This window comes from Leptodactylus fuscus, chromosome 2 (genome assembly GCF_031893055.1).
Source record: "Leptodactylus fuscus isolate aLepFus1 chromosome 2, aLepFus1.hap2, whole genome shotgun sequence".
Taxonomy (NCBI): Eukaryota; Metazoa; Chordata; class Amphibia; order Anura; family Leptodactylidae; genus Leptodactylus; species Leptodactylus fuscus.
The window spans coordinates 33978496-33991010 of record NC_134266.1 but is presented as its reverse complement, the minus strand read 5'-3'; the positions used below and the strand labels follow the sequence as shown (position 1 = coordinate 33991010).

Here is a 12515-nt window from a genome sequence, read left to right as displayed (position 1 = left end):
AGACAGTATATACGGATCTGTGAATATTAATATATATATATATATATATATATATATATATATATATATATATATATATTATTACTCTGCAGAGCTCCTCCTGATGTATAGCAAGCTGTCTATTTAAGAAAATTAAAGACAAGTTGATTTCTGCAGAGGGCTCCTCTCCCCCTTACAAAAAATCCCGCAGATGAGTTAAGTGATGATCATGTGGGGTCTAATATTTTGGAAAGTACCAAGGTTTTACCAGTGTCATTTCAGTGAATGTTACTAATTATGTTTTAAAAAGTGAGACTAGAACTTAGCGATGTTTATAAAACAAAATGTGATACAAAGTATTTATAGTCATTAATATTGGGATTCTGGTGATAGAAAGAAACTAAAAGGAGACAAAGCTTAAGGGGCTGAGACATGATGCGTAGGCTAAGTCCCCACATAGCGAAACACAGCCAAATAATGCAATGCGTTTTTTTTCTCGCAGTGTTTTTTGCAGGTAATCCTCAGAGTTTCTTCTCCGTTCTACCTATACAGTAAGCAACAGCGTTTACGTAAGTACACCCCAAAATCAATACTGAGTAGATTGGTTACCGCTATATATAGGCAATGGGAAATAAATAACTCTCTTTCTTCAGTGACCATATTAAAGCTTTCATACACACTAGATTGTGAATATCTGGTACATCGGAGCACGTCCACCGTTAAGGGACTACACTGAAGTGGCTGCCATGTCACACAATATTAGGAAAATTGCTCTTGCATGAGTAGTGAAGGATTTCTAGCTTTTGGCCACATAATTGTAGACATTCGATTGGCTGAAAAAAAAATCCAACATGGCTGCATGCTTTTGTAATAGGGGCCATTTTGGATCTTTGTTGGTGGGTACAGCCAAGGGCATAGCTATAGGGGGTACAGTGATTGAAGTCTATACTGAGCCCTGGACCATGAGGGGCCACAAGCTAGGTAGAGGCCCCATTACAGATCTCGGATTTGGTCCCAGAAACTTCAAGTTACGCCACACAACAAGCCCCCAGACTCCAAATCTTGGGTTGGACTCTCAGTACAAGCTCAATATAAATGACTATGTTCAGAGACTTAGCTGTGTTACATACATGACTAGGTTATATTACACGTGCACTATTACTGTATTACTGTGAGCTATGACACTGTATTGTGCAGCTCAGATACATAGTAGTGCTCTAGTTTGTTTGATATGACTCTGTATGTTGTTACATAACATTCTTCATTGCAGATACTATCCCTGGAGAGGACAGCACTATATGAAGAATATCAACGTAAATCAGTTTGTCTTCTAACCAAATTCCAGTCCCCAGACAAGCTTAAACCTGACCTTTGTAATGAAATTCATTTTAACTCCACGTTCACATATTTCCTTACAAATATTTGCAAATGATAGAGACCTTGTACTGTACTTAAGAGGAACCCATATATGATTAATAGTGATACTGAGTTACATCCAGCAGCACAGCTCAGTGGTTAAGTGCACCTGGATGCTGGATACACTTTCAGTTCTCAGTTTTATCTCTTATGTCATAGCCCAGTTAAAGGGGTTCAGTATATTCATATAAACCTATGTAATGAATATAATATTAGGAGATGACAGCTGCCGTAACTAAGTTCATGTTGGTTGTCCATGGGTATCTGAGCTATAGTTGCTTCAATGACTCTATAACACACACGTCCATGATGCATGGAAAGCAAAGCAAGAAATAATTGATGAAGACGTGACAATAAAACATGGATAAATCCACTATATATGACCAACAAAAGCACAAATTCGGTGTACTGTATACCTTCAGGCTGACTTGTACTGATGTAGCTGGTGGCTGACCGAAGATGTCACATGACTGGATATGAGATTTGTCTACTGTATTTGACTGTACATTTTGGAAACTATCTATCCATCCATCCATCCATCCATCCATCCATCCATCCATCCATCTACAGTATCTATCTATCTATCTATCTATCTATCTATCTATCTATCTATCATATCTATCTATCTATCTATCTATCTATCAATCATCTATCATCTATCTATCTATCTATCAATCATCTATCATCTCTATCTATCTATCTATCTATCTATCTATCTATCTATCTATCTATCCCATATCTATCTCATATCTATCTATCTATCTATCTATCTATCCCATATCTATCTATCTATCTATCTATCTATCTATCTATCTATCTATCTATCAATCATCTATCATCTCTATCTATCTATCTATGTATCTATCTATCTATCTATCTATCTATCTATCTATCTATCTATCTATCCCATATCTATCTATCTATCTATCTATCTATCTATCTATCTATCTATCTATCTATCCATCTATCTATAGATCTATCCATCCATGTATCTATCTTACTATTTATTAATAAAGTATATATAATCGAAGTGAGATTGACAATCTAGTCTTATGATATTAGGATTGCCTATAGTCACACATTTATAGTTTGTCCCAATCATTTACTCAGTCTTGACACATAACAGTAAGAATGACAGACATATTAGATAGCTGATAGATATAACTTGCATATTCCTTTCCCAATATTACTAGTAGAGCATGCACAGTTTTTGAGACGCCGCACACTGCAAGACAGGCTGCATTCGTGATGTCTCCCTAAGGAAACACAGCACCCCTTTTAACCTACTCCTAAATATAGTGTGAAGTGTGCTACATATCACGTATACAAGTAAGATAATTACATTTTCCTATAGATGTTCCTTAAAGGGGTCTTCTTGATTAGATAACCATGTTCTATACAATGTTAGGAGGATCCTGGGTTCAGCATCCTCATCTTTTGGAGAATCTCTCGCTCTGAATCACCTGCACTTGCCTTGCGCAGACAACCCATCGATTTACATGTACATTATGCAAGGCTTAAAGGGGTTGTTCCATTATGGACATTTATCCCCTATCAGGCTGGTTGCCTGGACCTCTAGTGATGAGGAGGACGAGGAAACATAAGTCCCCCTAAGGCCTCCTTGTGAATGGAGCGCCAATTCGGTTGCGTGACTGGGGCTCCATTAACTTCTGTGGGGCTGATTTGATTTCAGACTATTTCTCTCTATGGCCATAACTGTGCTGTAACGCATATCACTAGATGCTGTTAACCTATAAAGGAGAAGCTCAGGCCAGATGGCTCCATCCATAATCATGTACAGAAAATAGAATAAGAAAAACTACAATCAGAAAATTAATTTTAAAAAAATTCTGGTTTTATTTAATTAATTTAAATAATAGAAATTGGCAACACATTCGGAGCTTAAAGTGACGGTATAAAACTAAAACCAGTGCGCACGTGTATTGATACTGAGCACCTTATGGGCAGAATTAAAATTGGTTTAACTCCATATTTTCTGCAAAGTCTCAGATGAACGCCCTTCATTAGGTTTGGCAAGTCATCCAATTCAGATTTCATACATGGCTATTAAGAAAATGATTAGAGCCTTGAGGGACAAAGCCTAAGGATGAATGAAGGAGGGGCCCTAGGTGGGGCCCTGTGATACCACAAATTTCACCCTTTTGATCTACATAATTTATTGCCTTGTACTCCTGTGTAATTGTTTTAATATTGTAGCTTACTTTGTTGGCTAGACTTGCAGCCTGTAAATATTAGCATGCGCTTTAGTCTATTAACCAGTATGCCTCGGTAAAAATTTCGCGATCAGCATGCTTAAGAAAATGGCACAGGTGCTCAGCAAAGTGCGAACTGGTGGGGTGTGCGCCCTGAATGTTATATGTCATGGGGCGCCATTAAAGGGGTTTCTGGGACTTGAGGACTTGATGACCTATCCTTATAGTCAGAAGAGGCTGCAGTGTTCAGGTGAGCGCCGTGACCCCTGCACAGTATATGCAGTATATATCATAGGGGAAAGGCTTGGTATCGCCACTCATCCCCATTCACTTGAATAGGACTGAGCTGTTGATGTACCACATGACGTCATCGGCACATGACATAGACTCCTCAAACAGCTGATCGTGAGGGTCCAGGGGGGGTGTCAGACCCCCGATCATCCTATATTGATGACCTATCCTAAGGACCTATCCTAAGGACCTTTAAGTTCCAATCCTTGGCCCGTGTTCAGAGTGACCTGGAAGTAGAGACTAGCCGAGGACACAAGCAATGTTGGAACAAGATAAGTGAAGTGAATATGGAGACTTTAATTTAAAAAAAAAAAAAAAAATCCTTCCACACAAGTCAAACACTCCTTCAGTCATTCAGCATATGGGTGTTTCTACTGACTTGCCAAATGCATGAAATCTCAGCTTGGTCCACACATGAAAGGGCGTAAGCGGCTGCCAGATAGCTCAGGCTGTGGCGTATTTCCCTTCAGAATAATGGATCGGGCCATGTTGAAATTCAACATGCCCAATTGTTTGCCCCTAGATCAGTGGGTTCTGTGCTCTACTAATAGAAAACATCACTAATGCAGTAGAAAATTACAAACTTAAGTTACTAAACCTTCATGTATATTTTGCCTGTAGATTGTTTTAAATTGACACACAAAATTGGATTACTGAATACTTTAATGGGAGTCTGTCATCCGCACCGTCCCTACTGAGCTATAAGCACAGTCAGGCTGGGTTCACACCAACGATTGGATTCCATTTGAGGATTCCGTCCCTCATTCTGCTTGAAAAATGCAATTTTTTTTGCACTTTTTGAGCGGAAACCCGACGGACCCCATTACAGAAACCTTGCATTTTGCTCTCATGTACAGTATGTGCTATAAATAATAGATTCTCTCTTTACCGGATTGTGTATTCACCATCTCTTCTTCCAGCTGAGAGAAATCGTCCTTTTCAGTTTCCATGTGATCTCATTGACAAAAATCTGTCTCTTTAACATCCATCAGTGCCTTTGCCAAATCGTCTTTCTATGGACGAGAGAAATATTTAATATTAAGGTTTTATATATAGTACAACATTTTAGACACAGGGCAGTCCTGACATCTCTCTAAGGCTATGTTCAAATGTCGGCAGAGGTTCCATTACTAGAGTTACTTTAAGGAAATAGTATGTTTTTGTACTGTGTTAGCCAGTGGATATGGAATATAAAAAACAAAAAACTTGAGAGTCTTCAGTAGTTGATACCTTATTTTAATGGCTAACTAATAATGATGACAGATTAGAAGTTTTCAAGGCTCTTGGCCTTAGGAAGAGGCCGAGAGCCTCGAAAGCTTGTAATCCGTCATCATTATTAGTTAGCCATTAAAAAAGGTATCAACTACTGAAGACTCTCAAGTTTTTTGTTTTTTCTATAGAGTTAATTTCAGATTCAATCACAAATCACAGACAATTCTGCATACAGGATTTTTTCATCTGGCAAAATGATGGACACTATAAAGGATAGTCACTGAACCCTATAAAAGTTTGTGGGGTTCATGGGGTCCCAGTTGTAGAAGTCCAAAAATGGAACAAACTGGCCCCCCCAGAATGGATGGATAGCCTACATGTGATGGCTATAACCAGTGCAGGTTCTGTTGGCTCCCAATCCACTGGAATTCTACTAACTCTACATGTTTGGGTCACTTTGTATATTTTGTGATATAATTATTAGTATTGATAGTTATAATTGCCATATCAGTATCATTGGTATTTGTCCTCCATGAAAAAGATTGGTGACAAATATCATCCATCAATTGTCTAATTTTCATTCTTCCTATTCATTGTATCCAATTATATGTGGGATGGAGAAAGAAATGTCATTATTCACATCATTATCCCATTGGCTTTAACATCCGAACAATGGATGGAACAATAAAGATAGTTTCCGCAGAACAGGAAGAAGTTGTATTCTCTACATTCCTGTTTGGCGTAATTGGCGTCCATTGCCAGGATGAATAACTACACAAGAAGTTTTGGTCAAAAATGAATCCCGATGACATCCATTGTCTCAGCTTTGATGGTCTTTTGACCGTCCTTTGTCATTAACTTGTCTTGCAAAAACTTATGAAGATCAACCTACCTCTACAATTGACTTAATAGCTAGTAATATATTGTTATATAACTGTAATGATAAAATGGCTAAGGTTTGGGCAAAATGTTCTTTAAGGCTAAGGCCCCGCAGGTCGTATCCGCAGCAGTAAAGCACTTCGGGAAGAACCGCTGCATGAACGCATTGCGGTTCTTTCCGCAGCACTTTTAAGAGAAAGTTCACAGAGTTTTCCTCTGCGGACTTTCTCTTAACATTATATCTGGCGTTTCCGTAGATATAATTGACATGCTGCGATTTGCAAAGTCGCAACGGCTTTGCAAATTGCAGCGTGTCCGCACTGTGATCTTTTCCGCAAAGTGGGGATGAGATTCTCATGAATCTCGTCCACTTTGCCTGCACTGTACAATGCCGTGATTTTTCCCGCAGCATCTCCGCTGTGGGCAAATTGCGGCGTTTCCGGTCCGTGGGGCCCGGGCCGTAGTCAACACATTAACCATGCATCCTGTTTTACAACTCCATCTTTACCATGCATGGACTACCTATGGTCATACCTGAAAGTCTGGATTGAAACATATTGTACATTATACCGCATGTAACTATTGAGCTGTTATTTGGGTACTTTATAGCCATATTATTTAGACTCCTTCTGGCACTGTTAGACAATGTTCACATCTGTACTGGTTTCATTAGGAGCAGATTCCATCAAAAATTGTAGACTTAGTGATAGACTTTAGAAAGAATAGCTGCCAGACTCCATTATAGTCAACTGGGTCCACCTGGAACTGTTTGTGTCTATCATAAGAGATCTGTCTATGTTTCAATTTCAGTTTTTCAGTTCCCATAATGGAATATGAATTATGATCAGATCATATAATCTAAAAGACAAGGGGCATAACTTGAGAGGGTTGCAGAGGGGACAATTGCAGCAGGGTCCAGGAGGCTTAGGGGGCCCATAAGCACTGGTATCAGTATTGAGATTGCAGCTTCCATCTGGCCTATAAGCCAAGGAGACCCACAGATTACCCGAACCACACTAAGGTGGATTAAACTCGTTAGCACCCGTAACCATCATTATAAAGAATTTGCTGTAGGGATGAGGTAGGGGGCCCAGACAAAAGATTGCACCAGGGCCCACAAGACTTTAGTTATGCCACTGCTAAGAGTCCTATTTATTAACTTTATATATGAAATGAATTGGAGAAGACACTGAAGTCAGAGGGTGGAGAAATAGAGGAAAGATCGGTTTAGGTAATAGGAACACATATTAAGCCAAATGGATTCTGCATAACACAAATGATACACAAATAGACAGATAGATTGAAACATAGATAGATAGGCAGATACAGATAGATGACAATGCAAGACACTAAAAGCAGATGCACATATATCAGTCACAGTAAAGTAGACGGGATTGTAGCAAATCCCATCCACATACTGCGGAAAAATATGCACAGCAGACATGCTGCAATTTCCAAAATGTGGAAGGAGAACGTCCACAGAGGAAACCTCTGCAGACTTTCTGTAAAAAGCACTTCGGGAAACACTGTGATGCATTGCCTCCTCAGATTTTCCCACAGCGCTTTTTTTACTGCGGCTAGCTATGTGGAGCCTTAGCCTAAAGAGTGTTCCTGCCATAACATTTTATGACCTAAATGCAATGCTTTAAAATAGAAATCAAGTTTTAGCTAAATCTTATAAGGGTACAGCTAGAACGGAGGGTAATATATTTTTTGACGTCTATGAGCAGCAGCATAAGCTTAGTACTCAATTATGCAGAATGGTAAAGATACTTCCGTCTTCATAGGACATGAAAGGATGGCATATAGTATTGTGGCACTGGCATATGCTGTATACTGTGTATGACTATAGCTTTTGTATTTGTAAGAGACGTAACTATAGGGGATGCAGAAGTAGCCGTCGCACCAAGGCCGTGGTGTTGGAGAAGACCCACATCGTAGGCGAGGACTTATAGATTTTGTATTGAAGTTATTTTTCTATCAGGTGTTACAAAATCTGCGCTGTGCATAGTGAACACCTGTATGCCCTTTCCTAAGGCTCCTACATAATACCGCATCTCCTTGGCTGCCTATAACTAATGACTATATTGCTCAATCCCTTATCACGCTAAGGCACCATTCACCCAAAGTACAGTAAGTGCCTGACCTGTGACTTAGCACCATGGTGATGGCGAAACAGAATGTTCCAAATATAATTTATGATATTAGGAAAGAACATTATTTCTAAATGTCATTTTTACGGTTTATATCCATCTACTACAGTACGGTATATCTCATAGCATTGAGTATTTTTACCTATGAAGATTTACATTAAAATGGAACTTACTTTATAGGAAATGTTGAAGATGTCCCGTCCGCTCTGTATTTTATGTTAAATATTAGCCATGTTCCTTTAATAAAGTACTTAAGAATTAGATGACGTTTTACCTGTTGTGAAACTACTATTAAGTCTATGATGACTTTTATGTCACGCTTCAGATGCCCCCGATGGCAGATTTTTGGATTGGAATCCAGATAACATTTATTACTTATATATGGCGGTTTTATGTGGTATACTGGTAAGTGTGTTAAGGGTCTGTTCTAGAGATGAGCAAGCACTGTTCGGATCAGCCGATCCGAACAGCACGCTCGCATAGAAATGAATGGACGTAGCCGGCACGCGGGGGGTTAAGCGGCCGGCCACCGTCAAAGCGGAAGTACCAGGTGCATCCATTCATTTCTATGGAGCGTGCTGTTCGGATCGGCTGATCCGAACAGTGCTCGCTCATCTCTAGACTCTGTTCACACTAACACCATGGCACAGGAGAGAGATGGATCCACTTTCAAACAGATGTCAATGTCTCCTATTGGATCTCCTTGACTGATGATGGGGTCTGTCAGATTTTTGGACGACCAGAACTATAAGGACTGTGTTACAAGTATTGTATAGAGTATAAATGAACAGCAATGTAGGGGTATGTTCACACTACTGTTAAAAAATATCTGTTGCTCTTATCCATCATAGGATCATAGCAACAGACACTATGGTGATATGATGGATACAGACAGAACCCCCTCTGTTTGGTGGCCTTTTCGACTCTAATGTAAAAAAAATTAAAATTACGGAAGCTTTCTTCGGTCATATTATTTACTTTTCTAATGGAAGAAAAATTTCTGCATCCCATCCGAAAAATAGCAAACAAGATAGAAGAAAACTTCTGTCAAGTTTTTAACATTAGAGTGAATACAGGCGGACCCCAGGCCGAGGGGGATCTATCTGCATCAGTCACTCTACTGCTGTTAATGACAAGAGATGAGCGAACACTGTTCGGATCAGCCGTTCTGAACAGCACGCTCCCATAGAAATGAATGGAAGCTCCTGGCACGTACACTTTGCCGGTGGCCGGTCGCCGTGCCAGGGGCTTCCATTCATTTCTATGGGAGCGTGCTGTTTGGAACGGCTGATCCGAACAGTGTTCGTTCATCTCTAGTAATGACCATTGCTGTCACCGTAGGATGGATGAAATCAATGGACATTCATAATGCCAGTATGAAAGTATCTTATGATGTATGATATACACAACATAAAGCAAACAGGCAGGCGGCTTCCTCTGTACCTCATTCTTAAGATGACATTGGAAGTATATACAGTGTATATACATAACTTGACTTTCTGCGGTGCGATATCTTAGAAGACTCCAAAAGTCATTGAAACCCCATTGGAAGAGTTGAATTAACATTCTGCATTGAGTTATGTTAACCTTTGCTGCTTCTGTATATATATATATATATATATATATATATATATATATATATATATACCATGTACAGTACTGTGGCTTTACATCACAGTGACAATAAATAGAATCTTACGTAATCTCTGTTTGTGCTACTTTACATAACAAAGGAATTATGTGTCTCCTTCTTCTGCTCATTCAATGCTACTTAGTCCTTAAGTAAATGTTAGAGATTATTTTTACCCTTCAAGGCGTAACTTATAAACATTTGCAAAGTTAAAATTTTAGTATGTGGGAATATCAGAATGTAAAATATATGCAAGGAACTTTTAATATGTATCTAATGTATAAGCACTGGGCATCTATAACAAAATAAGTGGTGACAATAGTTTCCGTAAATCAGATGGGTCAGACGTGCTGTGGATCTGAAGCGCTGACAGTAGCCATTGTAACTCATGGATAACAATTCTATAATTCTATAGTCTTATAAATTTATTTATAAAATTACTAATTAGGTGCAAACAAATTCTGCACAAAATATACATGGAAATTGACCCATGGCGTAGATATTAAATCCCTAGCCTGTCAATTTATGCTGACGCTTTTCACCGCAGATTTTACCCTTTGCAATGGTAGTAGCAAATCTGTAGCAAATTCTCAGCAATTCAGGCAACAACTCCGACACACAAGGACTGTCTTTAAGAAATCCTAATGCGTCTTTAATGAAAAATAACCAAAATGTCAGATTACTATTTTTTACCAGCCATACTATTCTGCAACGAAAACCTGACAGATCAGTGCAAACTAGAAACCGGCTGATGGTAAACTGCATTACAAATTCCCATGGCGGACACTAACAGAAACATTTCTGGAATTCTGTAAAGAGTATACAGCAGAATAACAGATTGAGATCGGAGTAATATGGGAGATCCAGGCGACTCGGATACGCGGCAGATATTCCATAGCAGCAGCAAAAAGACAAATCAGATCTGTCCATGACCGTGAAGCCGGACCATATAAACAAGACAACATTTCCAATGGATTGTAAGGATGCAGCGTATTATATACACGTTTCGTCTATTGGAATCTAGAAGCAGCATGTCTGCTCTTTCATAAATCATGTCCTATCAATGAAACTGACAACATTGTAACCAATTTGAGGTATTGGTTGTTTGTAGACAACACTGTTAAGTCTATGGACAACATCTATTAAAACTATGTTGCAATATTGTAACAACTTTTTACTGCAGTGATCCTTACTATAGTGAAACTACAACTCTCAGCAGGTTACTAGTTTTCATTTCGCAACAGCTGGAGAGTCACATGTTAGGAACAAGTGTGTTACGGTTTAGTGCAAAGAAGCCAAATGCTAAGTAAATAATGTATTTTATAAGAACCTGTGCAGGCAATACTAGAAACCTCAGCTGTATCTGTTGTCCCTGCTTCCCATCCTATGGTATCCACTAGTTTTTAATGATCTCAATTGTAATTCTATCAGCTAATAAAATAAGGTGATGAAATGGTTAAATCCCTTAAATAGGTGTAATATTTTAATAAAAAATAGCAATCTGTCTATTATGATAGCAGGTGAGATTTCACACCAGGACTTACAGGGGTAAATATTTGCTGATCTGTTTTTATTCCTCTATATACTTGCTGGCATATACAGTAGTAATAATACCATAAAAGTCAAAGCTTGACCACTTTTACATTGGGATACTGAACATCTTACAGTGTCTCTTAGTTGATATGTTACAATGTTGCTAGAGGCTGCGGTTCTACATTCCAAGAGTTGCTTCTTGTGACCTTGGACATCTTGTCATTATTTATTTCAAGTGCTAAAACTTTGTCTCTGTTTGACCTAGGTACCAAAAAGCGTATTATAAGCTGCGACCTTGTCAAGCACAACAAGTGTAGGAAGAATAATTTAGGTCAAGTGTTAAAGCAAATCTAAATAAAATAGCTGAAATATACATAAAAACCCTATGAGTAAAAACATGAAAAAATACAAAAAAATGCATAGAAACAAGTAAATTGTTAATATATTAGCAGCACAGAATACTTACCCTACTTTCCGGTCCTGTATTCAGAGTGCTTGGCTCCTTGTATTGTACATTGCAAGTGTTGCTGATGATGATGATGGTTCTTGCCGTTGAGACTGTATAAATACTGTATTCCAGTTGTATGGCACCTCGTCGATCCTCAGCATGAAATAGCTGGGCCTTGTACTTGTACTCTTCTTTTACTTTGGCGTCTACGCATGAGTTGCAGAAAGCGAGTGGAAGATGTAGGTTGTCTCCTCTTACTTTCCTAGTGAAGCACAACAGCGTGCTGCTGCTGGAGCCCAGGAATTAGATCAGGGAATATGTCAGAAGTGGAGTGGAATCAGGTAGGAAAAAAAAAAAGCATGTCGAAATACATGTGAGATTACATCAGTTGGAATAAGGCAGGCAGATGGCTGTGTGAGCCAATTATTATATCAGCTCTTACTTGCCCCAGGCAATCTGCATGTAATATGAAAAAAAGTGACTAAGGTACAGGTTCTTCAAGCTGCACTTCATGTGAACAGACGAATCTGTAGGATCAGTGCCGAGCACCAGACAACATGGGGAAAAGCACAAAACATTTCTAACAACTATATACTATGGGAGTACTAATACTGTGCTCATGGTGTCCTTTACATGGGTGCCTACCTAGTCTTACTCTAGGTTCACACTTGCGCTCAGGTTTCCGTTCTTTATGTCCACTTGGGGACCTGAAAAACAGAAACCTAATCCACTTATAAAGCACTTACCTCTGGAAACCCATG

At 39.0% G+C, this 12515-nt stretch overlaps 1 protein-coding gene across 1 annotated transcript in view; it reads right to left on the bottom strand.

Moving 5' to 3' along the window:
• FOXN1 (forkhead box N1) overlaps positions 1–11999 on the bottom strand; it is a 58673-nt gene extending 46674 nt beyond the window's left edge. Inside the window, exons 1-2 of the mRNA XM_075263576.1 lie at positions 11773–11999; positions 4789–4912 (exon numbers count right to left, since the gene is read on the bottom strand). Of these exons, the coding sequence (XP_075119677.1) occupies positions 4789–4849 (61 nt within the window). The 5' untranslated portion in view covers positions 4850–4912; positions 11773–11999. The remainder of the gene's footprint in view (positions 1–4788; positions 4913–11772) is intronic.
• Between the last annotated feature and the right edge of the window lie 516 nt (positions 12000–12515).